Here is a 26,408-nt window from a genome sequence, read left to right as displayed (position 1 = left end):
AATTGTACTTCAAAGCACTTGCGTAAATGTGTTTATTTACTTCTCACCACTGCGTGTTTAAACATGCAAACTTTCTTTAAACAAAAAACAAAAAAACACAGCTTTTTTTTTTGTTTGGTTTTTTTTTTTTTTTTTTTACATCACATGACATGAATCGTGTCCTGACGTCACCGCCCGTCACGGAAGTCAGTGGCTGGTGATGGTGGCGGCCTCTCGTCAGACTAGCAGCAGCAGCAGGAAGAAGAAGAAGAAGAAGAAGGGATGTTTGCTTCCAGTGAAAGGATAACATCACTTGTGTACGAGCTTTTATAAATTGCAAAAAAAGAGATTAAAACCACCGAAGAATCTTATCTGGCTGCGTCCTCTGGGATTGAGCCGTCTCTGTGTGGAGCTGAAACAGGGGGAGAAGATGTCCCTCTTCCAGTCGGCGCTGGATTTCCTCGCCGGGCCCGGCTTGTCTGGAGCGGCCAGCCGGGACCAGAATGACTTCGTCGGACAACTAGTCGAGCTCGGTGACATGAAGCTAAGGATCAAGAGGGTGATCGCGGAAGGTGAGCGACGCTGCAAGGAGGAGACACTGTTGTTAAACAACTAAAACGCGGCTACACAGTGCTAACTAGCCCTGCTAACATGCTAACATTAGTGACAAGTGCAGCTATTTCCAGTGGTTGTCAATGACAGTAGCTTTAGCAAGTGCAGAGCTATGAGTCACCGAGTAAACACCACTTTATAATTTGATTTCCATGCCTTTAACAAGCAGGTTAATCAATTTCTAGATTATATTGCATGAAGGTGGATTCAACTTTAGTATCATTTATTCCTGGTTAAGCTGGTAAACTTAAACCACAGCAAAACTCACCAAAATACTCAAAGCTGCAATTGACTTCCCCACACAGCCAAATACCTTAAAGCATGTCATCTTCCTTGGCTGTAAGTCCTGTTCAATTTAAAGACTTATCATAATAGAGTAGATAGGAAGATATTAAGTGGCAGAGTTTAAATTGCTTTAAAGGACAGGTATACAGCTTTTAAAGTCTGTCTTGAGAAACCTGTTTTTAATGTTCATTTGGACACCTGGTTGTTGTTTTGAGACAGACTTGGGGAAAAAATGGTGTACTCATGCTTTAACGCTGGTTAAACTGACAGCCAAACCACTCTGTCTTGTAACACCAAGAGGGGAAATAGGTTCAGATCCAGTAGTCCTCCTCTCCTTTTAATGGTTTATTTAGATCATTCTGGCTTGAGCTGCATAAGAAACAAATGAACAATCTAAGATGGGAAGATAATAAAACAAGAGTGAGTCAACATCAAGACATGTAGTGTTTATATACAAAACACACTGAAGTTAAATCATGAAACAAACAAACACAAGAGAAGAACACAAGATCTCTTAAGGATTTTAAATTATGTAAACTAAATCCAATATAAAGTAATCAAACTCATTAAGCATATTTTCCACCCATATCCAATTCTCCAAAGTTCTTAAACCTCTGTTTCAGCAACATTGGTTTCCAGTCATGTGTTTGAATCCAAAAATCACAGCCAATATTTGTTTATACAGTATGCAACGATTCTGGTTACAGTACATGTATAAACCCAGAGATCAGGCCGATTCTCTGTGGCACCGAACAGAAATTCCTGCCCTCTTTGTAAAGTAGCAAGACCATTTTACTGCGCTATCATGTTGTATGTAACAGTAGCTGGTAAAGCGGACATGCTTAATGTAGAACTTTATTTTTATTACAGTCTATTTAAGAGAACCAGATCTTGGAGTTTTCAGCGCGGCCAGACACATAGGTCACAATTGACAACTCACCCATGGTACGGCTTCAGTGTTACAGCACTTTATTACTGTACAAGTCTGATCATTGACAACAACAGTATAACCCAAAAAAATAAATATCAAAAGGCAAAATAAGCTATATCTTATGTAAAACCAGACTGAAACTGAGAGGAGAGAGAAGTCTGCAAGGTTTGTTCATTTTGTCTGCTAGTAATTGTGCGTGCCTTTTGGAAAAAATGCGATCAATCTTTGTCCACCTTACTTGGAAATTGTTGACTATTTCTGCAGATTGTTTCATAACCGTGAATGCAAGGAAACAGATTTTCATATTAAGAGCCCTTTTTTTCTTCTCAGTAATTCACCACTTCCGTGTCCGGTTTATGCAACTCTCTGACTCATCTTGATGTAATCAATCCCATCTGCAATCCCAAAACTATGTTAATAACATTTCAGATGATTGAAAAAAATATTCACTTACACAACTGCAACTTATAATTGTTTTCAGTGTCAACTATAATGTGGATTTTTTTTTATTCTTTTAGTCTGAAAAATGCAGTCATAAGTTCAAGATATCTTTATTGTCCCTGAGGGGGCAATTTGTGGTGCAGCCAGCAGCAAAACAATAGAAATAACAATAGCAATTACAGTTACAGTAAACAATCCACAAAAAGTACAATACAGAATAACAATAAATAGTAAAAACAAAAAAGTTAAAGTGACCACAGTGCGTGCAATCCACCTTAAAATGGCAAGATTTATATTATTATATATAATTCGAAACATCTTACATTTGAGAAGCTGAAAACAGTCATGGTTGTAAAATTTCGCATCAATTGTTTTCCATAATTATTGCCAGTTAATTTTATATCAGTAAAGTATAAGTACAGTAATTAGTTGTTGAGCAATTAAAGGAGACAGAGTAGCAGATGGTTGGCCTTGAGATCATTTTACACTGAAACTTCACCCTTTTCAAACTTCCATCCTGCTTTTTAAAAAGGTCACTTTGTTGCTTCCCTCACCGAGATCTTTGGTAAGGGAGAACAATGGATGGCTGTAACCAGACGGCTAAGAGTAGTTTTTCAGTCTTCTGTGCCAGCCACTTGGGCAGAGAGCCAATCATCATGCAATGTTTGCTCCACTTAAAAAAAAAAATCTATCTGGTTAGTCAGATAGTTGAGTTCATAAAACAACTCTCCTCTGATACAGGTGAAAGGAAAAAGCCTAAACTTTAGTTGAGGTTCAATCACAATACTGTCAAGGTCTGTTTCACATCCACAGACTTGATCCTCTTCAGGTTATTGAGGCCGAGATTTTATCTTCAGGTTTTCAGATATAGTGACACCCTTTTGGCCTTTCTTCTCTTTCTGTTTTCATGTCTCCCTCTGAGGAGGTGAAAGGATAGACAAGATAGCTCTGTCTTTATTCAGAGCTGGAATGGATAAGTTGAGCTTCATTCATTTTATATTCCTGCAGTGAGGCAACACAAGCGCAAAGATTGTACCCTCGCAAATGTTTAATTAGTTTGAGTATAATGAAGAAAGATTTTCAATCCCATCTTCGGTATTTATTTTGGAACGACTCGGTAATTGGAGCAAAGGAAATGGAGACTTTCAGATTTCAGTCCCTCCACATGCCACAGCACAAAACAGAGGAAGACATGTGATCCCTGAAGGGAAGGGCGAGCATTCTCAAATCAAAGCCAGTGATACTGCACGTAGAAGTCGCAGTAATGGACAATAAAAGATGCTTTGGTTTGACAGCTTGCCGTTATGCTTCCCGGGTAAAGTATGCGTTTATTGCAGTGCAAGTATTAAAGCCAGTCTTTCATGTTAAAGATATGAGTGAGTGTGAGGGGGAGATTGTTTTTAACTCCAGAAGTTAGAAAGAAAAAAAAAATCACGACTGGCAAAAGGAGAGGCACTCTGCGGCAGTCTTCTCTGTGTAAATACTGCTTTAAAGATTAGAATCTGGAGTGTGTTCATTCAGGTTTTTACCGACCAAAGAGAAACTGGTAGTTGATTTACACGTCACTATGGTAACCACCTTACCCCAGTCTTGTTTGGACTGCGGCTTGCTGACTCCATCTTGAGAGTCTTTACGCTCACCTGACAAAAAAAAGTTCAGAAACCAGAAGTTCTTCTTCCTTGTCCAGTAGCCAGAGTGACTTTTAAAGTCTCAAAAACAGGAATTGAGCCATTGTAAGAGTAAATGTGATTGAAATTGAACTGAATCTTTTTTACATTTAATTATGTGGCAATGCACGGACTAATGGTTAATTAAACTACTGTTCACTTACTGCTAACTAGTGATAATTTACTCATTATAAGGGACAGGGCTTTATATGCTGTAGCTGTGATTTGTTTCATTCTACACGTCAGTATTATATAACTGAGACCAGTCTGACAAGCTGTATGATTTGCTGATACCAGGCAAAACAGACTCTCCCTGATAACTGGCTGAATATTACACCAGCACCGGCCACATTATCACCAATACAGGTTTCAGCCACACCTTCAGAGAAAAGGCGTACAGTATATTCAGCAAGGGCTTAACAGTGACCTAAAGGCTAGAGGCAGTGGATCTGTGACAGAGAGATTGCTTGTGTCGTGGTGTCCTTGAGCAAGGCACTTAAGCTACAGTGTGGTTGACAGATAAGACTGTGGTTACACTTGGCGGAGTCCAGGTTTGAATGTTAGTGGGTGTTAAGAACAGGGAAGTGGTGAAGGTTTTGGTGCTCTGTGTAATCATTAGTTAAGACTGAATGAGATCAGTATGGTATCCTATGCTGGTGTTGCTTCCTTAAAAAGTGAAAATCTACCTTAAAACACTTAAATATCAGCTGTTAAGGCATACATGCATGGGCGTCGAAGTGGGGGGGGGAAATTGGAATGGTGTACCAGCGCCCCAAGCATGGGGGGGCCCTGGGCTTTTGTTTAAATATATCAGTTATAAAAAACGACGTCATAAATATTAAAATAAAATCAAAGTTGCAATGAAAGTTCAATAATAAGGTTGCTTTAATCAAATTAAGACTGTCTGAGACTACCTGCACCCCCTTGCAAAAATGCAGAATGGTTCATTCCGCCTGGTAGGACTCGCTAACGGTTGTTAACTTGTTATATACAGTCTATAGTTGTTAAGCGACTCATTCCTACACAGTGCTCTATGCAGTAACGTGTCAAAGAGTAAATTAGGCTGCCAGAAGAGGAAGTAGAGAGGAGAAGGAAAGAAGCAAAGACTAGGCAACCAGATGCTTACGTTTTTTTCAAGGAAAGGTTAGTTCAGCCCAAATGTTAAAGCCCATTATGATAGATGAAATACCAGGTTTTAATCAAACCTCCCATGATTGGCGTGAGATCGCATCCCAATCTGCTGAAGGGGGGGAGGGGGCGTGTCAGGTGTGGCGTGAGAGTGTGTGAACTGCTTGAAATGCGTAAGACTGCTTTGAATGCAGACAACACATTAACACATCAAAGCTCACCAAAATCAATAGCCCTCTTAGGCTAAATAGACTTATAACAGTTATTATAAAATGCTATTTGCAACTATTGTAGCAGCCTACTCATTTTAAAACATGCTAAGCAGTTATTATTGATGATATTGATGCTGATAATAATTTAAAAATCTAGTTAATGGCATAAGTAACCTAGCACATAATACAGCAAGTTTAACATCATCACATCACAGCAATGTTAAGCCATGTGTGGCATTATGGAAACCTGTTTACATTTCTTTTGAAAGTAAAATCTGACTGACTGGTGAGTCTTGGTTGTATATTATTGTACAGTAGCCTTAGCAATTTTTTGAAGTAACCTAGGAAGTAAATTATAACAGGTGTGTTATAGTCTACTTTGGGGGTCATTAATAGGCCTTGTGATCTCCAATACTGTGAGCTCAAACTGAAAACAACACAATTCACAAACCACAGTAAAACAACTTTAGGGTAGACTACAGTGTGTGTGTTTGGAAGGCGGCGGGGGTGGGTCTAGGGTGGGGTGGGGGGCCCTTCAGGAGGCTTATGTATGGGGGCCCAGAATTTGGTGCTACACCCCTGCATACATGCCTTATATTTCATTTAATGTGTTTTGCATTTTCATTGAATATCCACCCAGATATTGACTTGTTACTAGATAAGTAATAATAACACCTCTATATTGTACATAATATATCAAGTGTATGTTATTTTATGTCAGTACAAAATGTATAGTTCTTTTTCAGTCTTTACTTTCTGGTACAACAACCATAAAAGAAGAAATCAGTCATAGAAAATTGTAGATTTCTTCATGGGCAGCAGCTACAGTCGACCAGAATGCAACACTGTATATGTAGTGTTTTGTGAATGGGACGCAGGATGGCACTAATTGAATTAAAGCTTTGAGCTAGGAAGGTGACGGTTTGCTGCATGCACCATTAAAGAAAATTACACCACTGTATCACAAAACTCCTGCAATGAACGTCAGATTGTTGATTAAATTAAGCTTATTTATTTTAAGACTACTATACCAGTGAACAGTGTGAATGATGTCTTGGTTGCTCTCTCTTTTCTTCCCAGGTGGGTTTGCCTTTGTGTATGAAGCTCAGGACATGAGCAGCGGTAAAGACTACGCCCTCAAGGTAAGACACAGATGTACCCAGTGAGAACATACACTATTTTACTGCTTGCATGTTAAGCTTTACTGAGGGTAAAGAACAGCAACAAACCAATGGTGTGTGTGTGTGTGTGTGTGTGTGTGTGTGTGTGTGTGTGTGTGTGTGTGTGTGTGTGTGTGTGTGTGTGTGTGTGTGTGTGTGTGTGTGTGTGTGTGTGTGTGTGTGTGTGTGTGTGTGTGTGTGTGTGTGTGTTTGCTTTTGTTTCAGAGGCTGCTGTCCAACGAAGAAGAGAAGAACAAGGAGATCATACAGGAAGTCTGCTTCATGGTATCCTTCATCATCTTAAGACCATGATTCAAGTTTTTTTTTTTTCTTCTTAAGATTATTATAGAACATTTATGTTACAGTACACTGCAGGCGGTGTTAAATGCAAGTTAAACTTTAACACATGACTTCACAAGATTGTGGAAAACCACTCCAGCATAGTCTACTGTCATTACTGGACTATTTGCTGTTTACAGGCAACACCAAATAATACGCAATACATGAACTAATATGTATTTATATTGCTTAACTTTACAATGTTATAGTGGTTTTAAAAGCACTGATTCCTACATTGTACATGCTTCTCTCCTTAAGAGCTAGATGTAGTTTGTGACTGTTTCCAAAAGCACTATAGTCTGTTTTCTTGAGAGAGAATGATAAGCAGGACTGAATACAAATAATTCTGGATGGGTTTCAGTCATGGATTTGTTATTCATGCCGTGGCGAATAAGATCAGTTAAAGAACGCTTTGTGTACATAAAAGGCTAAGCACTGAAGCTTCCATTGTATTTCAATCCTCTTGGGAGATTTTTTTTTTTTTGTGAAACAAAATATTTTTCCACAGAAGAAAAAAAAACTAAAACTAAAACAAATTAGTTGAGTAATCGTACAAACCTTTTGGCAATCAGCTAAAAATGAAGGCACATCTCTTTTACGGTTGGGCAATAGTAGTTTCATGCTGCATAGTGCATTGTGGTGGTACTGTGTTCCTATTGCATCATTTGCAGGCGTAGAGATTATGTATTTGCGTCATGTTTGATTCCTTACATGCTGATGAGGCAGAAATATAAAGACACTTGTATTCATTATTTAAATTGTCCAAAAAAACAATCACCAGTATATTCTTCGTAGATTATGATTAGTATTCATATAGCCATGATCTGTCCCTGCTTTCACTATTTGACCAGCTAGTTTTTTAAAGATCTCCCGCTCCACTGATGCTATGCATGAAAGTGATTATCAGAGAATGTATTGGAGATTGATACTCTGCCACAGTGGATCCTTTAGATTCATTGTTTGTTTAGTGACTTTATTTTTTTAAACTCCAAGTTGCTGCTGGTCATGACATTCCAGCCAGGCTCTAACGCTACACATTGATGAATGGTTTGTGTTTATCACTCTGAACTGACTGACCTGAGGAAACGGTTGACGCCACAGTAGTGTTTGTGTGTTCCTTGACCTCCGGACTCCGCAGAAAAAGCTGTCAGGTCATCCAAATGTGGTTCAGTTCAGCTCTGCTGCCTCCATCAGCAAGGAGGAATCAGACACCGGGCAGGCGGAGTTCCTGATCCTCACTGAGCTGTGCAAAGGTAAATGCACATTTTTCTCTATATTTTGTACTTTTTTGTCTGCTGCCACTGTCTCTTCATCACTGAACTAGCGCTTAGTCATTCAACAAGCTAAAGTGCAGTGAATCTGAATAGTCATCCCCACCTTCCAGTAACTTTAACTAAAAGGCACTGGTCATGAAACTGTTTCCCGTCTGCAGCCTTTTCTACTTCCTTCTCTGCTTCCTTTCTCTTGAGACAGATAGCTCATTTGCAACACACTGTTTTTTCAGCTTTGCAAACAGACAGCTCATTACTCACCTTACTTTACTGTTTGCTGTGAGAAGTGCTTTTTAATATCATTGTATTGTTTGACAAATACTTTTATTTACAGTGACTTATTTTCTCAAAATGTCTCTGATAACTACTAATGAACAGAAAAGGTGACAGTGTAGTGGCATAACTGTGTCTGATTGATCTGAATTGACTTCTACCTCTTCTGCCTCAGGTCAGCTGGTGGACTTCATAAAGCGGGTGGAGCAGAGGGCTCCCCTGTCATGTGACACAGTGCTGAAAGTCTTCTACCAGGCGTGCCGTGCCGTGCAGCACATGCACAAACAGAAGCCCCCAGTCATACACAGAGACCTCAAGGTTTGTCCGCCCTTGGTAGTTGGATGAGTGAACGATGCATCAAAGGGCTGGAGAACGATGTGTCAGAGTCCCAGCCTGAACTGAGTGGAATCATGCATTTTGTATCATGTGAATGAAAAACTGTATTTTAAAGCACAACCTGCTTTTATGACTACTTATTATATATTGAATGTGTATTGATTGACACGTTACTTCACTGTTTACTTCATGTGTTGTCTTGATACGTTGCAGATTGAGAACCTCTTGATTAGTAACCAGGGCACCATCAAGCTGTGTGACTTTGGCAGCTCCACCACAGTGTCACATTACCCCGACTACAGCTGGTCGGCACAGAAGAGGTCCATGGTGGAGGATGAGGTACACACATACACACACACTGAAACATCAGTTTATTGTATTCTCAACAGGGCTCAACTTGTATGCCTATACTATTATATTATATTGATTCTTAAAACTTAAATATTTCTTTATATTTTCTTAAATGTTGATTTCTTTTTTTACATAAAAATATTGATTCAGACAAGAATTTAATGTTTACTCTTCATTCTTGGTATTTTCTTTGTATTTTCATTACAATGAGTCAATTTAAGTCAATTACTTAAATTGAGAGGGAAGAAAAGCACAATGAAGAGCACTACTGGATCAATGGCAGCACTGATGTCATGATGTTGGACAGAAACCAGATACCTTTTGATTGAATCAATGGCAGGAGGTCCAGGAAGCATTGATCAATCAGTTTAATCATATTTATACCATAATCACACAGACACACTTGCACACAGGAGCTTTGCCACATATGACAGTAAGAAGGACCCTAGAGATCCTGGTTTTCTAAATGTATTAACTTAGTCCATCAAGAACCTGTTATCAGCCTAATAGTGCAGAGCAGATGCTTGATGGGAAGGTCTGTTAAAGTCAAAATCTGAATAATATCTAAAAGTGTGCTTGTGTCCTTTCCATGAGGAGAAATACGTTTTCTTGACGTGTTTTCTTAATTTGATCAGTTTTTCCAGGGGATGGGTGACGGCTTGGATCTTAGTCTAGCTGGGCACTTGACTCTTGTTTTACACCGTTCCCCGTCTAACAATTATAGTTTGTGTGTTAAATTAGTTTGTTTTTCTTTTGTTTGTGTTCAGATCACAAGGAACACCACTCCAGCGTACCGAACACCAGAGATGATCGACCTGTACTCCAACTTCCCCATAAATGAGAAACAAGACATCTGGGTCAGACACTTTTTTTCTTTCTGTCCTATGATGTCAGCTACTGTGAAGACATTAGTGTTAAACCAGTTATGTTTGAAACCAGTTGCAACAGCTGAATTAACCCACACTGATAACTGTATGAGACAGAAATTAAGATAATCAAACCTAAATAAAAACTGAAAACTATTTTTTTTACCATCAACAGACTGCGTTCAGTTACCTTTTGTAATGGTCTTTCTTTTAAGGAGACAAAATGTTTTCCTCGTAATGTAGGGAGATATATTTTCAGGCTTTATACATTTTTTTTTCTTTTTTTTTCAGTTTTTTGCTGAAAGTACAAAAATATCAATGATTTTTCATCTAAGACACACACAACAAAAACACAAAGAGGATCTCTGACAGCTGTTGTCATGATTTTCTTTCGTAATATTTTGTCTGTTTTTGAACATGGTTCCCTTGTATATAAAAAAAACGTTTTTGAACGAGCATTGTCTTCATTGTTTTCCGTTGTCCCACGCAGGCCCTCGGATGCATCCTCTACCTGTTGTGTTTCAAGCAGCACCCATTTGAGGAGGGTGCAAAGCTGCAAATCGTTAATGGGAAATACTCCATCCCTCAGAACGATGTCAAGTACACTGTGTATCACGAACTCATACGTACGTACTGCCTGTCTTTGCTTTTTTTTCCTGACAGTCCAAATACTCATTCCACACTTCTGTCCACTACTCTTCTTGCCCATAAGTCAAATGTACCTGTCACACTTATCAGCCAGCAAAATGTAAATGTAGTGTTGATAGAGAAATGGTAGAGAGCAGTACAATTTCTGAACTAGGTTAATCAGGTTACACAGCGCCATCTGGTGGATATTTTAAAACACTGTTTCCGGCAGAGTGACAAATAAAAACATACATTGATACAGTTTTTATCTATCATTGTGTGTGCTTACCTTGACTGCTATGCATGGGATTAAAAAATAATACATCTTTGTTTTCCATTTTCACATATGAAGTAAAAAAATTCATGAATCTTTTTTTAAATGTTCTACCTTCCTCCAATGCACCCCCCTCCTGCCGTCCAGGTTCCATGTTAAAGGTGAATCCAGAAGAGCGTCTGTCCATCACAGAGTTGGTCAACCAGCTCCAGGAGATAGCAGCAGCACGCAACGTCAACCCCAAGTCTCCCATTACAGAGGTGAGTGTTTGCATGACTATTTACAGTGCTGTTGTTGAAAATTAATACTATGATACCAGATTTGAGAAGTGATACCACAGTAAAACTTCTCTAAATCATCTTCACTATCAAGTAGTTGTGCTATCTTTAGCATGTTAACCCTGACTGTGCAGCTGTTTTCTGTTGCTGTATCTTAGAGTGAAAGTTATTGTTTTCTTATGTACTGCTTCATTCATAAAAGGAAGTACTCGCGTATTGATTTAGGACAAGTGGAGGACATTTCTCTTTGATAATGTTGAAGGCAAAGGCTTTGTTGTCAGTGAAATGAAACTTTATTTTCTGATTGTTTCACTACGGTTATTTTCTAAAGCACAAATAAGCAACCATCAAACACTCGGCTTATGATTTACACAGGCGCGCTTAGTTTCAGTTTCATTTTCCTCCTCTTCATTTCTCCTTTTCATCTCATCCAACTAATACTGCAGTAAATATAAAAAACAGGACAAGTCTGTGTTGTTTTTTTCCTCATGTGAGAATGCTGTGTTTCAAGCACAGCCGTAACTTTTAAGCTGAGAAAGGAACCGAGAGGGAGAAGGAGATAGCGCAAAGGTGGTCCAGCAAGAAGAGAAGCTGTGGTAGAGAGAAATCAGTCAGTCAATCTGTCAGTCAATGATCTGCAGTGTTTTCATGTCATCTTTTATTATGAGTTCAGCTCATTCTGCCTAATGGAAAAGCAAAACAGATGATTAGTGTCAAGATGAATTGAGCCGGTACCATGTTGTAGAAAAGTGGCTTAACTGTCTAAAGTATCTTCAGCTTTGGGTGTCTGTTTTGATACTGTCACAAAGTGTATTTTGGAGTAAACAAGTTGACTGGCTCAGACACAGAGGCACATCCCCCAGCTTGTGAAGAGACTATTGACAGGCCGATCTCACGGCTTCTTCCGCTGTGTGCGTAAACGCTCCCAAATTGCTGGTGTGGTTATACTCGCTCAGCCTCACATCCACCAAATACACACACGCACACTGCAGTAGGCACAAAGGAGTCTATTCTCTTTCCCAGGCTCTTCTCCTCCCAGCTGGCATGGTCCTAATAGGTTCAAAGAGACAGAGACACAGAGGTGGAAAAGGGGTGAAACAGAAATTAAAAACAAACAAAAAGAAATAAACCGGTATTTGTTTTGGCTAACAGGTGCAACTTTTTTCCCAATTTGCCCCCCACGGTGGTTAATACATCCCATTTTTAAGCACAGGCAGATTTAAAGATTTTGGACTCAAGGGTTTTGAATTGAAAAGCATTTTACCCTCTGTGGTTTCTGGCCATGACAACTTAGCAGCCTCAGCTTCTTATGATTCTAACCACAAATCCTACCCATTAAATCCTCCGCCAAAGTTGTGATTTATATAAAGCTGATTTCAATGTCAAAAATCTCCAGGTTTATAATGATTGGTTTTTCCTTTCATGTTTTTGTGGTGTGAAATGTATGTCTGATTGATTGATTTATGGGTTAGTCAATTTATGTATCCTGAACTAAATTTCTTTTACAGTTTTAAGTGTGAATATTATACACTGTAGAAAAAGACTTATTTCCTGTGCATTAGTACTACAGAGTGCTGATTTGTCTGTCTTATACTAAGATTATGTCACTGCTTGAAACAAATTAGTAAATTGAGCTACCCAACCAATTTCTTACCAAACTGAATCCTGATAAGGCCGGTAAATGTGTGTAGCATGAAGGCAGATTTGGCGCACACTGATCTGATTAGGGTTAAGAAGGGGTTTCCCTGCTGGACATAAGGAGATTATAGTTCCCCCTACTTCTACTCCTTCTCCTCCTCTCTGCTGCCTCTTGCACAGACATACGGAGAAGCAGACTGTGAGACAGAGCAGAGAGGAGTGTGAGGAGAAAACTTGCGAAGGAAGGGAAGAGAAATGGAAGTGAAATACTGAGAGAGATGCGGTAGACCTCCCAGAGAGGAAGCGAGACGGAGGTCTTCTGGGTGCTGTAACACAGACCCAGACACTCCAGTCCTCATCGGGAAAATCATATTTTTATTCTCAAAATGTTATGATGTAGGTGTAGCTACGTTTTTTTGGTTTTTTTTCTTTTTCTAAATGCCTTTTGACGGAGAAAAGACCTACTGTTTAACACTCAAGATTGCTCTTCTGCTCCTCAATTTGTGGTTCTCTGACCATTGTTGTCTACGAGTACTACTTTTACTCTTTGCAGGGATGTAATTTTGTATTTTTATTTATTTTTTTTATTTGTAAGGAGGATATTTGTTTTTCTGATGACATCTTCTCTGTCTGTTAACCTCTTTTCCGTTGGTCCTCGCCGCAGTATATATTTTTTTTTTTTTTTTTAAGTATTTTGTCAGCTTGGCTTTCTTTTGCTTGACCTACCTGTTACAATGTTGAGTACGTACTACTGTTGGCGTCCAGAGTATGATGGCTATGAATGTCTGCAGCTGCTGGAGCAGAACGGAGGTTTTGGCAACAACGGAGCCCAGCCGCCCACCCAGATCCACAACGTTCAAAACAATGCAGGTAAGAGTTTGGTTGGATGATGATGTTTTGACCTGTGTGGATTTGGGACAACGTCTGTTAGGGAGGTTGCAGGTTTGTGTTTGGTTCTTATAGAGTTTCTTTGTTTCAAGTGTTGACAGTGTTGATTGTGAGGATAAAAATGAAACTTTTCTGTACGTACTTAATTTCACATTACTGCTCTTTTTTTAAAAACTCCTAATTTCTAATCAGCCACGAATATATCTGCACACACACATCCACACACACACACCCAGACACCACCCATATTACAGAAATCCTGTTGCGGGTGGTCCTCTACCACCACCCGACTGCTTTCAAACAAAATACACGCACACGCAAAACGGTGTTCAACCAAGAGAGGGGTCATGACCAACAGTCAATAGGTCAATGTTGTTTAAACCCAGTCAGGCTTTTTGTGTTGATATATACACTCAGGAAAGAATTTTGTCACAATTGTCCTCAAAATTATCAGCTTGGTTATATAATTCAATTTGTAATCAAAGATCTTAATGGGCTAACAGTGAGTATATATCTGTGGGCAAGGAGCGCTCACCTGTCACTTGTAATATTAAATACTGAGTTTATGAGTTGTATAGCACGAGCATAATCTGCTGTAGAATATCAAATACCATCAAATGATCTTCCAAAGTGGCTGATAGAGAAAACAAACTTAACAGCCTCAGACCACATACTTAGCAGTTTGCAGATGACCAGTAGTGATTTCCCAATTCCCACCCCACAGTGCTAAAGCAGACTGAAATATAATCCTTGTACTCAAGCTCAAGAACGAGCCCCTGCTGCAGATTAGGAGACTAATGGGATCAGCTGAAGCTACTTGATGAGAATATTGCTCTCATATAAAAACTCTACTTTTCATTAGAAGATAATAAACGATCTGCTGCCCATTCATACTATCAAACCTGAGCAATGACTAATGCTGAGTCTATTTTAGTCCCAAATAATCTTAGACTGTATCTCAACATCAGGCAGCTACACCTCAGCTGAATACAAATAACCCAGAACCTGTTTTTCATTTAAGTTAGAAAGTGATGTCTTAGACATTAGCAGTTGCATTTATTAGTTTACCATAGTAAAAATCCCCTTTGACCCTATTTAATGACTTCTTAATTACACAAATAACGCTGAAGTTTTGATATTGTAAAATACGAAGCAATAAGAACACTGATAAGAAAAGATTTTTCTTGGCGCTTCCTTGGACCCAGTCAAATGTCTTAAGATCCACTCATCAGATAAAAATAGAAATGTAACCAGTCTTGCAACTGTTACTGCGTGAGGATTCACTCTGTTGTAAGGACATTGTTTGTTGTCGAAAGTTGCTTCAAAGGGCTTTACAATGAGTACCACAGCACTGTTTATCCTCATACCCTCAGTGCATTAAACAAACTGTTCATTTATTGGTTTTCTCACCATACCTGTAGGCATGTATGATCCTGATCAGTCCGGCAGCGGCATCCTGGATATCTTAAGAGGAGGAACAGAGCGCTTCCTGACAAACATAAAGGACACTTCCTCTAAGGTCATCCAGTCAGTAGCCAGGTGAGGTGCTGCAGCTTTGTTACCACGATTCTCCTCGTTGCATTGATTCCATTTTCAGTCGTATACTTTTCCGTTAATCTTATTTTTCATTACAGACCAGCACTGTTTGTTTTATTTTGTCTTTGCCCTATTTGCTGTAACATGGACTTGTTTTGGTTTCACACTTCCCATTATGTTTGTTTGTTAACCATTGGAAAGTTGGCTGAACATTCAGCTTAACTTGCTACATTTTGCGCTACTGTAACTTTACATAAGCTTACTTAAGTTAACTATAGTTGTGGTCCATTGATATATCTCGTTTTGAACCCTGTCAGCCATCATGTTTCATTACAGTTGCATTAAGATAAACTAAATATAGCTGATTTTACACCTGCAAGTTGTCTATGTTCCCATGCATATTCCTGCCTATGCTGCCCTCAGATTTACCTTTTAAGGGAACATTTAGCTGCATCTGAAATGTGATTCTTCACTCTAATGGCAGACTTTACAGTTGTGACTGTCCAGTGTTAGATAAATCGTAATTCAGCTAATCAATACTTTTCAGAATGAATCAATGCATGGTGTGATTAATATATACTGCTACACCTGGCTGCAGCATTCAGCGATAATATAGAAATTAGTGACACTAAATGTGGATTTCACAGATGGGTGGTGGCCTCTGTGACTGATATGTATAAATGGGTTGAGAATTGGCAAAGTGTTCCTTTAATAGCCATTTTATCCATTAAAGTTAGATGTTTCATTTTGTTAATCATCGGTTTGTTCCATTTGTTTGGTCATTTCGTTTATTTTTTTTGTTGTTTCTTTTCTCTGTCCCAATCCCTCATGGTCCCACTATGTGTCCATCACCTAGCAACCCAAGGTAAATATGGGTCGGTGAAGCGCACTACTCATGCACCACTCTGTGTGTTCCTGTAGTTTGTGTGTCATTTAGAGGAAAAAATAAAACCCTACTAAGCCTTTTTACTGTGCTGCGTTGCTCATCACAGCTTGCTGACCTTAACATCACTCATTCAATATGTACATGAATGTCATGAATGGAGTCAGAAGAAAGGTCAAATGATTGGAAAATGACACCAGTGAACGATGACAAGTTGGCCTTTCAGTGTAGCTCCAACAATCTTATAACGTCAAATACAAAAATACCATGAATGAATGGTAGATAAATTGTTTTTTTTATCATAGCTCCACTGCATACTAAACCATAATTCCAACTACTCCTGTGTCTTAACCAACATTATGTGTGTCCTAACCACCATAGAGCGTCACCTGCATAGATAGATCAATGTCTTTGCTTGCCCTGCAGTTTGTTTGTGTGTACTAAATTTTAATATACAATGGGAATCGTGTGTTGTATTTGCTGTTGTCATTGTTCCAACGTGTCCACCCATTTGTCACATGTAAGACAATAACAGAGAGGAGTTATTGTTGGTAATGTTTCTCCTGGGTGACAACAAACATATGCCATGCACATTTCACGAGTGCCAAGAATGACTCGTCATCTGTGGGCTTCCTTGCTTAGAACTATATTTGGTGGGAATATGTTTTGTTGTTGTTGGTTTTTTTTGATAACCTAACGTAGAATCCCATTCAGGATTCGTTCATTATAGCTCATTAAACTGCATTACCATAAACATTTTCTGAGTGATATAAACCAGTGTCATACTGTCTCTGAACCAGCTTATTTTTTTTAGTGAATGCATTTGTGCAGGCTCCTAGACCTTAGTCACCCATCTTTAAAATTTTTGTTGTAATGTTTATTTTGTCCCACCGCTGCATTTTTTAAATATACTGCTTTTACAAATATATTTGTAATTTCTCTTATAGCTATGCCAAAGGGGACCTCGATATTTCATATATCACCTCCAGAATAGCAGGTAGGCATAATACCCTCCTATGTGCTCAGTTCTATATATATTTTTGAAACCTTACTGCATTATTTAAAATTTTTAAGGCACTTTGCAATGTTAATGTTAAAGAATGGTTTATAAATATAGGTTATTATTATTAAATGTTATATAATGAAAGTGAATGATGTCCCATGCAGACTACTAGCATCTGCTTAAGTGATGGTGATGGTACATGATTTCATGGTTGGTGTTTCAAGGAGACAAACAGTTGCTTCAGTAGTTAAACGTGTGCTTGTGTGCGTGTGTGTGCGTGCGTGCGTGTGTGTGTAGTCATGTCTTTCCCAGCAGAGGGGGTTGAGTCTGCGATAAAGAACAACATTGAGGATGTCCGACTGTTCTTGGATTCACGTCATGCTGGCCACTATGCTGTCTACAACCTCTCCAAACGATCATACAGGCCTTCTCGATTTCACAACAGGGTATGAAGAATGTGTGTTGGCGGGAGTCTGTGCCTTTATTTTGACAAGTAGATGTGTATCACAGTGGAACATTACCAAAAACCATCATCTCACTGCAAGAAAATGATGGCTGTGAATCGGTAGTTTGTTGACTCTGAACAATCCCAATGTCAATACTGTTTTTTCTTTATTTTTTAAAGAAAATCATCCATTTATTGCCAAAATATTTCATATTGTTAAAGCGGAGTTGTTTTTTTTAAATTGTTGTATTCATGTGCGTGTCTTTATGTATAGGTTTCAGAGTGTAAATGGCAAGTTCGCCGTGCCCCCAACCTCCGCAGTCTCTACAGTGTATGTAAGAACATGCATCTATGGCTCAAACAGGACCAGAGGAACATCTGTATAGTACACTGTCTGGTATGTAACCTCTTCTATGTGAAAGTCGAGGTTGAAATACATAAGTGTTACCTTTTTATTTACCTTTACTGTTTACTTCTGTAGGACGGCAGGGCAGCATCAGCGGTGGCAGTGTGCTCCTTCCTGTGTTTCTGTCGTCTTTTCACCACAGCTGAGGCTGCTGTATACATGTTCTCCATGAAACGATGCCCACCTGGCATAGCCCCCTCACACAAGAGGTACACAAAAACATACACAGATAGATAGATTTGATTGAAGAGTTCTGAAGTTGATCTTGAATTGACACAAAACACATTTATTTTCCCTACTCAGTCTTTTTAATTAATATTTAAAGCAAAAAATATTCATCAATTTACAAAAACTATGATGTAAACATTACATGATCATCTTCTTACTTTTGATTGTCAGGTATATAGAGTATATGTGTGACATGATGGCAGAAGAGCCCATCATCCCCCACAGCAAGCCCATAGTTATTCGCTCCATCGTCATGACACCCGTGCCGCTGTTCAACAAGCAGCGTAATGGGTGCAGGCCATTCTGCGAAGTCTATGTTGGAGACGAGAGGGTCCTCACCACATCACAGGAGTACGACAGGATGAAGTAAGGTTTAGGCAAACAAAGATGCCTGTCAGATGATTAAAAACATACAAATGTTACTATTAATTTTTTTCTATCTTTCGCAATCTTTTGCTCTTTCAGGGATTTTAAGATGGAGGATGGGAAAGCGGAGATTCCCCTGAATGTGACAGTCCAAGGAGATGTACTAGTGGTGATCTATCACGCAAGATCTACACTGGGAGGACGTCTACAGGCCAAGGTACACACACACACACACACACACACACACACACACACACACACAAACAAGAGACATACACTGTTAGGACATTTTGTGCCTGAGTGAATAGCTTACGGAAATAAAACACTGAAGAATATCAACAAAACGTGCATTTTAATTTATTTGCTGTTCTTTTTCAGATGGCATCAATGAAGATGTTTCAGATCCAGTTCCACACAGGCTTTGTCCCCAGAAATGCGACCACTGTAAAGTTTGCCAAGTACGTAATCTAATTATCAAAACCTAATCTTCTTCTTCTGAATAAACAAGATCTTTGTCATTCAAAGCTGCAAACTTAATATTTCCTGCGCAATAACATCAAGTACAACAGATTTCTTATTCTTTGATAACCTCTTGAAACACTGACTTTCTCTCCCCATCTCTTTGTTCTCCTGTCAGGTATGACCTGGATGCCTGTGACATTCAGGAGAAGTACCCAGACTTGTTCCAGGTCAACTTGGACATCGAGGTGGAACCCAGGGATAGACCCAGCACCAAGTCTCCTCCATGGGAGGGCTTCCAAACCAAGGGCCTCAACCCCAAAATCCTTTTCTCCTCTCGTGAAGAACAGCAGGAGATCCTCAGCAAATTTGGTAGGTGGCATGCATAACAAAATTCACATTTTATATACTTAGTCATTTTTGGCAACTATGGCTGGATGGATTTGCAGCTTGTATTACCTAGCTAAGCCAGAGCAGAATGTCTGATTCAGTGCAGATGAACTAAACTCTAAATCTTTATAATGCAGGTAAACCCGAACTGCCTCGTCAACCAGGCTCCTCAGCATTTTATGACTCAGAAATGCCCCAGCCAGCACAGACCCCAGAAAGCTCCAACGCAACAGATCCAGAGTCTCCTGAGAGCACTGATACCAACGCCAACAACTTCTTCCAGACACTGGATTGGGAAGGTATTGTCTCGTTATAAATAAAACTCAGTGCAGCCATAGTATTCTGTTATAATCCTTTATGACAGGGAGAGTGCACTTCTCATTTTGTTACCTGTCTTAATTTAAAACATTCTCCAACCACTTAATTCATCACGGCCCCCTCATCGACTGATTGCAAAGTAACATCAAGTGCCCAAAGGCTTCCACTGATTAGCCTTCTCTTGTATTTGAAGATGTGGGCAGCCCTCAGGATGCAACAGACAGTCAAGGGGGAGGATCCCTGAATGACCAAGAAGACCTGAGTGATCAGTCAGAAGGAGAATCATACTCTTATTCTGCTCCCAGTGGGGAGGTTCTGTCACGAGACCCCAGCGAACCACTGTTTGACGCAGATTTCCAGGTAGGAACAAACTAAACGCTGATCAGTACAGGCATGAAGACTGTAAGACTTCATATGTATTTATCTTGCATCTTGACAGGATTGTGAAACAGAGCCGAAATGCTTAATTGTTTTAATCGTCTATCTATTTGTTCATACTTGAGTCATCATTTTGTGTCCATCTTTCCTCCCAGACCTCCACTCCCGCAGCCCAGGACTCTCCTGCCAATGACACAGCTGACCTCTTGGGGTTGAACGCTGACTCTGAACATCCTCCAGTGTCCTCATCATCTTCCTCTTCTGCTCCTCATCAAGGAGCCCAGGGAGGTCTGAAAGCCTCCTCCAGTAACAGTGACCTCCTCAATGACCTGTTTGCACCCCCTGCTGGGCAGACAGCAGCGGTGCAGGAAGACTTGTTCTTCAGCGGGGCAACCAGCCAGGCCACACCGGACTCAAAACGTGAGGCTCTGATGCTTTATACACGCTGACTGCAATAAAATGAAAAATTATCTTGAATATGACTTTTCACCTTCACTGTGTCTGTGCTGCAGCCATGGGCGACCTGTTTGATCCGTTTGGGATGGGGTCCAGCTCTGGTGTTGGCTCCAGCGTGGGTTCATCTCGTCAAGCATCCGGACCGGACATATTTGGAGACCTGTTGGGTTCTGATAGTTCTGCTACCAGTGGGTTTAGTTCAGCTCATGGTAACCCCACCCCTGCCTCCAACACCAGCCTCTTCAACCTCAGTAAGTAAATCAGTTTAGGGAACTACTGTGACTTCTCTAATGGATGGGTCACACACATCGTCTTTCAGAAACAAAGGTTTTACAGTATCTTTGCTAGAGAAACCATCCTCTTATTTGGAGGCACTAAAATGGGAGTCACATTCCTCCCTCCCCCAACATTTGCTGCAGATGGTGGCTGTTGGATACCAATCCTAACTGTGGATGGTTTGGTTGTTTGTGTCTCAACAGATAAGATAGTGAATGATGTTCCTAAGATGACCTCATCTGCCAGTCAACCAGACCTGCTGGGTGGCTGGGACAGCTGGGCAGCTGGCACATCTACTGGAATGAACTCCACCGCCAGCAAACCCACCTTCACCAACACAGGTAGGTGGAGGAACATTATGTTGTGGTTTATAACTAAACGCTTAAAATGTACTGTATGAATTGTCAAGATTTTTATTTTTATTATAATGTATTTTGTGCACCCAGAGTCAACAAGGTAGTCTCGTAAATTTGCAGAGACATAAAAGAAAATGAATCTGTTCGATTTCTAAATCACTTTACTTATTTGTGTGTTTGTAGCTTCTGGTGCATCATCTATGTCGAAGGCCAAGTCTCAGACCTTTGATCCTTTTGCCGATTTGGGAAACCTGGCCTCAAATCTGCCAGGTAAGAGGACTGGTGAGATATCTGTCATCTGTAATGGTGCCGACTGTAATCTGTCATCCAATAAGATAAAATACCTCCAATGCCACTTGTTGAATGGATTGCTAATTGATCATTCTTCCATGTTTCTTCCAGGTTCCTCCAGCAGTAATTTCTCCAAGGCTTCTTCAAAGGCTCCTTCCTCCTCCTCCTCTTCTGCCTCTGCTAAGGTTCCAGGTCAGCCCTGGCAGTCTGGAAGACCTGTCTCGGCCCACAACAAACCCTGGATGTCTGGATCCGGGTCTGCACCCAAACCAACAGTAACATCAACACCCCAGCCTGCAGCTGCACAGACCAGCAAACCGAACTACAACCTCAACTTCGCCAGTGTCATTGGAGGAAGGGAGGAGAGGGGAGTTCGTGGGCCTGGATTTGGTAAGAGAAACTGAGAAGAAGGGAAGGATTTATTATCCTAGAGAGCAATATTTATGTATTCACAAGCTTCTAAAATCTTAAAGTTACCAAGAACTTGTAATAATTCCATATAAAAGGTGTCACATTATCTTTATAGTGTTCTTGGGAAACGGGGCCAAATTTTTTCTGTGCTGTGTTGTAACGCAGGGCCCAAGCCGAAGGTAAAGGAGGATGATTTTGGGGACCTGCTGTCAACTCAGGGTTTTTCCTCCAAGCATGATAAAAAAGGGCCAAGAACCATTGCTGAAATGAGGAGACAGGAGATCACCAAAGACATGGATCCACTTAAACTGCAGGTAACCAACCCAATGCATCTGTGAACAGATACCTAATACACCAAAACATGCACACTCCCCATTCTTGAGCTGATGAATATTGATCACACTAAAGCAAATACAGTATATTAATTGTAAAAGTCTCTGTTAGTGAGACCTTTTTCCAGTTAGGTGGAGTTTGCTTTCCCTTAATGCTCATGAAGGTTTCGCTGGAATTAATTGGGACTTCTGGACCATTTCTGAGAAGTTTCTTGTATACCAGCTTACCAGCTTTTGATTGGTGGTATTTTGAGGCATACCTTAAAGGGAGTGACCAGCTGTCTTTTTCTTTTTCAAGTAATAAAGGTCTGTTTTCTTGAGCTGTAGATTTTGGATTGGATTGAAGGAAAGGAGCGAAACATACGAGCGCTGATGTCAACTCTGCACACGGTGCTGTGGGAGGGTGAAACCCGCTGGAAGCCTGTTGGCATGGCTGATTTGGTCACACCCGACCAAGTGAAGAAGTACTACAGGAAAGCTGTACTGGTCGTCCATCCAGATAAGGTACAGTATAACATGCCACCTGAACTCTAACTCCACATCAATACATCAATACAAAACCATCCTCTTCTAAGATACTGACATGCATTTAGTCATAAAACTGGTAACACAGGTCTTAATTTTATACTTATTTCCTTGAAATTATTAGTAATGCAGAGTAATTTAATTTGTAGGACTCTTTGCAAAACATTTTGGTACAAATGATAACATTTAAAAAAAAGTTTATATGTGGATTCAATGTTGTTAGCAAAAGTTCATAGTAAATTTGATTCTTAACAATTCTTTAACAGACAAAAAAAATCGTACTTTTCAGTGCATAAAGTGTATAACAACATAGTGTTTCAAACAACATGTTAGCTTATTAGGTTGTTTCTTAAAAACGCTATAATGAGTGAGTGTCTATGAACAATTTCGGGAACACGTTATTTTACGGATCTCTTACTTTTTTACTAATATCAAGGACTTTTTTTTAAATTTCCTAAAAGCAGCTTCTGTGTAACTTCTCAATGGTTCATTTGGTAGTATAGGAGAAATGAGCTCAATATAGAGTTTTTATGAAATAATCTAAAAATACTAATGTATAGTTTGACCCACAAAACTACATAATAAAGACTGAGTATTTTCAGTGTTCAGTTAAAAGTCAATCTTTGCATTTTAACAACTTCATATGAATACATATACTTAATGGTGGGCACTTACCATCAAAAGCACTTTTTGGCTTGACTACAACAGCGTGTCCAGCCCTTCAAACGCCAATATCTGTCCCTGGCTGACTGAGTGATGAAGTTACACCATTGGCCAGCCAAATGCTGACAATTTTGCATTATTAGCATAATTGATTGATGCTAATGTATTGAATGATGTTTGCTTGTCTTGACTCTTCTTTCTTCTTTATTTATACACATATTTATGTGTCTCTATCTGCAGGCAACAGGTCAGCCTTATGAACATTACGCTAAGATGATCTTTATGGAACTTAATGACGCCTGGTCAGAGTTCGAAAACCAGGGATCCAAAGCACTCTTCTGAAACCCCTGGTCTGGATCCCAGCTAGACCAGACCAGACCAGACTGGACTGGATTTGGCCTAATCAGACAAGAGTTAGCCTGGGCCAGATTGGACAGGACTGAGCCCACATTGGGCCTTTGGGGGTGCAGAGCCTCTGAGAGGTGTCCTCTCTACCATTCCCTTCACTCCCTTCTTCCTTCTTTACTTTCTTCTGTTCCTATAGTCAAGGAAAAGACATTTTGCCTCATACCTGGCTGTAGTGAAAATTTCCTCACTGGCTCATAAACAGCCAGTTAAAAACATTGTGATCGTTCTTAAACTCACTGCCTACCTGTACGACTGCCTGAAAGGTGCTGCATTCATCAGGAGGGAGGAATGGGTGACAATCACATGAAGAAGACAAAATGGGAAGAAGATCAGATGATACAAAGACTTTAAAAATAACCAAGCTAATTATCATGACAGTGATATACAGATGAAAAGATTTAATGACCCTCAGTAACAAAATGCTGATAGTTTTGGCTATGGCTGGTAAGTTTGTTATTTGTGCCTGCCACTATTGCAAACCAAAGGTCATTTGCTGACTGGTAAAAAAAAAAAAAAAAAAAAGAGGCTGAAATGGCTCTACATTTTTCAGCATGCCAGCCAACATGAGTCTGCAAAACACAATGTGAAGGCTAAATTTCTAAGCTATGTTGCTTTAAAAATAGGGGAAATTGGACAGTGAATCGTACCTCAGCAATTGACTTTTGAGAAATCAACTTGTTGAGGAAACACCTGGTTGGGTTTGAAAAACAAACAGGCCCACTCGTAGGCCAGTTGCCTGCTGAACACTACTTGTGCTGCTTCTACCATTACAGTTATTGCTACACACACACACACACACACACTCTCTCTCTCTCTCTCCTCAGACTGATGTTAAAACCTGCATCTTAAACAGCCAACTTCTGATAAAGGAGCTTCACTTGTTTGAAAGCCCAATATAATCCCAAGAGGGCCGTCTGTTGTTTTTGAAGTGCTCTTTTTAGCCTAAATGTTGACAATTCCACCCAATCAGGCTACAATATGTAGCTAACTGCATGCTCTCCCACACCAAGCCTCCAGACAACAGGGGGAGGTGTGTTTGATTTCAAACCAGGGTAGTCCAAACGGGTGGTAGCTCTTTCATTGAAGTGCTCTTTCCTTGTAGCAGAAACGGAGAAGAGTCAACCTGCTTCATTTCACTAGGTGGCAGACTACATACCATCCCAGCACTCACACTGCTCATTGCTTTTACTGACAGCCATCTTGAGCACCTCAGACATCACTGTCATCACTAATTAGCCCCTCTCTTTGTTTCTGTTGACCCTGCCCACCTCCAGCACCTTGTTCTGTGGACATTTTTCGTCAGTGCATAGGAGGAGATTAAAAAAGTGAAGGAACGAAAAGAGAATATGATGATTTAATCTGGTTGCTATTGGTTTTAGCTTTTCTTGTATTTTTGGGGGGGTTCATTCTGTGTTTGTATTGAGCTTTTTGTCATGTTAATCATCACTTCATTGTAAATATGAAAATATTATCATCCATCAAGTGGCTTTGTTAAGATTATAGCCTGGGCAGTTGGGCATGAATGGTGTGTCTTTTTTGTGCGTGCATGTGAGTATGCAAGTGTGTGGGTGTGTGTTTCTTTCCAGAGGTGAATAATGAAACCTTGTTAGACATCATGCTTTATCATTATTATTATTTCACACTTTTCTTTCTTAATTTAGTGTTTTCCTAGATGTTTGTTTGTCTTATCAGAAACCTTTCCAATATGCTTTTTTTTCTCCTTTTATTTTTATTTCACATTTTACCTCATGGACCAATCAAATCACCCGTTTTCTTATTTATTATGTTTTTGGGATGGTCAGGGGTTAAAATGACATGTATTCGTGCATATTAATGGCACAAGTTAAAATTGCAGATAATATATAAGTAGAATGTTCTGAGTGCAAGTGGGACAGTTGTTGGTTGATCACCATGAGCCTCTTTGTTGCTGTTTTCATTCCAAAGCATCTATTATTAATACGAATGTGCTTTTACAAATATATATCCTCTCGTTGTTATGCGGTATGTGTTTATTTGTCTGTTCTGTCTGTCTTTTCTTTTTTTTTTACCTTTTTGGTTTCTTTTCTTCTCTGGCAGAACTAAAGCTGTTGCTGAGAACACCGCTTCTGTTTTGCATTTTGACATTTTGTTGAAATTCCAACACGAGGGGCCAGTAAATTTAAGTCAGAAAAAAAAATAAAAAATAAAACTGATGCTTGAAATTCAGTTGAAACTCACTTTGACAGTATGATCATAGTATAAAGAGGGACAATTGCAAAACCACATATCGGCAGTGTTTACTGTACCCAAATTACGTCATACTAATATGAATGTAGATTTCAATGCAAAAAGAAATAATTAAAAAAACCTTTTGATCTGAGGCAACTATTCTGGTGTTCTGTTGTCTTTATTTGAAGTTATAAAATTAAAATGAGAGCTTCATGATGGCAATATGATATTCACTCATTAGGGTAACTTTAAATAACATTGATGTGTTTTGATATTGATACAGACTTTTGTCTGATCTCATAAAAGGGGTCATTTTCCTCTGCATCTATCATTGACACAACAGCTGGATGCAGCAGAAACAATGCCCTTATTGTGCTTTGCTGTTGAATGTCATGTTTTTATTATACTTTCACTTTTTTTTTTTTTAGCTCAGAGTTAAACTTCATGTAACATTGTTTTCTGACCAGTAAAGAAAACAGTGAATCTGCTGTTACACAATCACAAAAAAGTTCCC

General features: G+C 39.6%; 1 protein-coding gene across 1 annotated transcript; it reads left to right on the top strand.

Annotated features, from left to right (window-relative positions):
- Positions 1-208: 208 nt before the first annotated feature.
- Positions 209-26,054, top strand: gak (cyclin G associated kinase). Its single transcript, XM_062418150.1, has 29 exons — positions 209-551; positions 6,336-6,397; positions 6,641-6,700; positions 7,893-8,007; positions 8,474-8,616; positions 8,848-8,973; positions 9,753-9,842; positions 10,342-10,477; positions 10,900-11,012; positions 13,460-13,538; positions 14,978-15,095; positions 16,923-16,972; positions 17,276-17,424; positions 17,698-17,820; positions 17,905-18,038; positions 18,229-18,423; positions 18,523-18,640; positions 18,802-18,881; positions 19,061-19,254; positions 19,410-19,571; positions 19,784-19,950; positions 20,124-20,388; positions 20,481-20,675; positions 20,904-21,041; positions 21,240-21,326; positions 21,459-21,737; positions 21,924-22,072; positions 22,418-22,594; positions 23,519-26,054. Exons 1-29 carry the CDS (start codon positions 410-412, stop codon positions 23,618-23,620), a joined length of 3,948 nt encoding a protein of 1,315 aa, XP_062274134.1. The 5' UTR covers positions 209-409; the 3' UTR covers positions 23,621-26,054.
- Positions 26,055-26,408: the final 354 nt, after the last annotated feature.

This window comes from Scomber scombrus, chromosome 4, assembly GCF_963691925.1.
Source record: "Scomber scombrus chromosome 4, fScoSco1.1, whole genome shotgun sequence".
Taxonomy (NCBI): domain Eukaryota; kingdom Metazoa; phylum Chordata; class Actinopteri; order Scombriformes; family Scombridae; genus Scomber; species Scomber scombrus.
The sequence above is the reverse complement of the archived record's forward strand: the minus strand, read 5'-3'. Positions and strand labels throughout refer to the sequence as shown.

What these genes read in the sequence shown, in the direction of transcription:
- gak (XM_062418150.1), top strand. Translation starts at nt 410, where the DNA reads ATGTCCCTCTTCCAGTCGGCGCTGGATTTCCTCGCCGGGCCCGGCTTG. An exon ending in GGTCCATGGTGGAGGATGAG is followed by an intron (nt 8,974 to 9,752) that starts GTACACACATAC and finishes GTTTGTGTTCAG; the next exon opens with ATCACAAGGAACACCACTCC. An exon ending in AGTTCGTGGGCCTGGATTTG is followed by an intron (nt 21,738 to 21,923) that starts GTAAGAGAAACT and finishes GTTGTAACGCAG; the next exon opens with GGCCCAAGCCGAAGGTAAAG.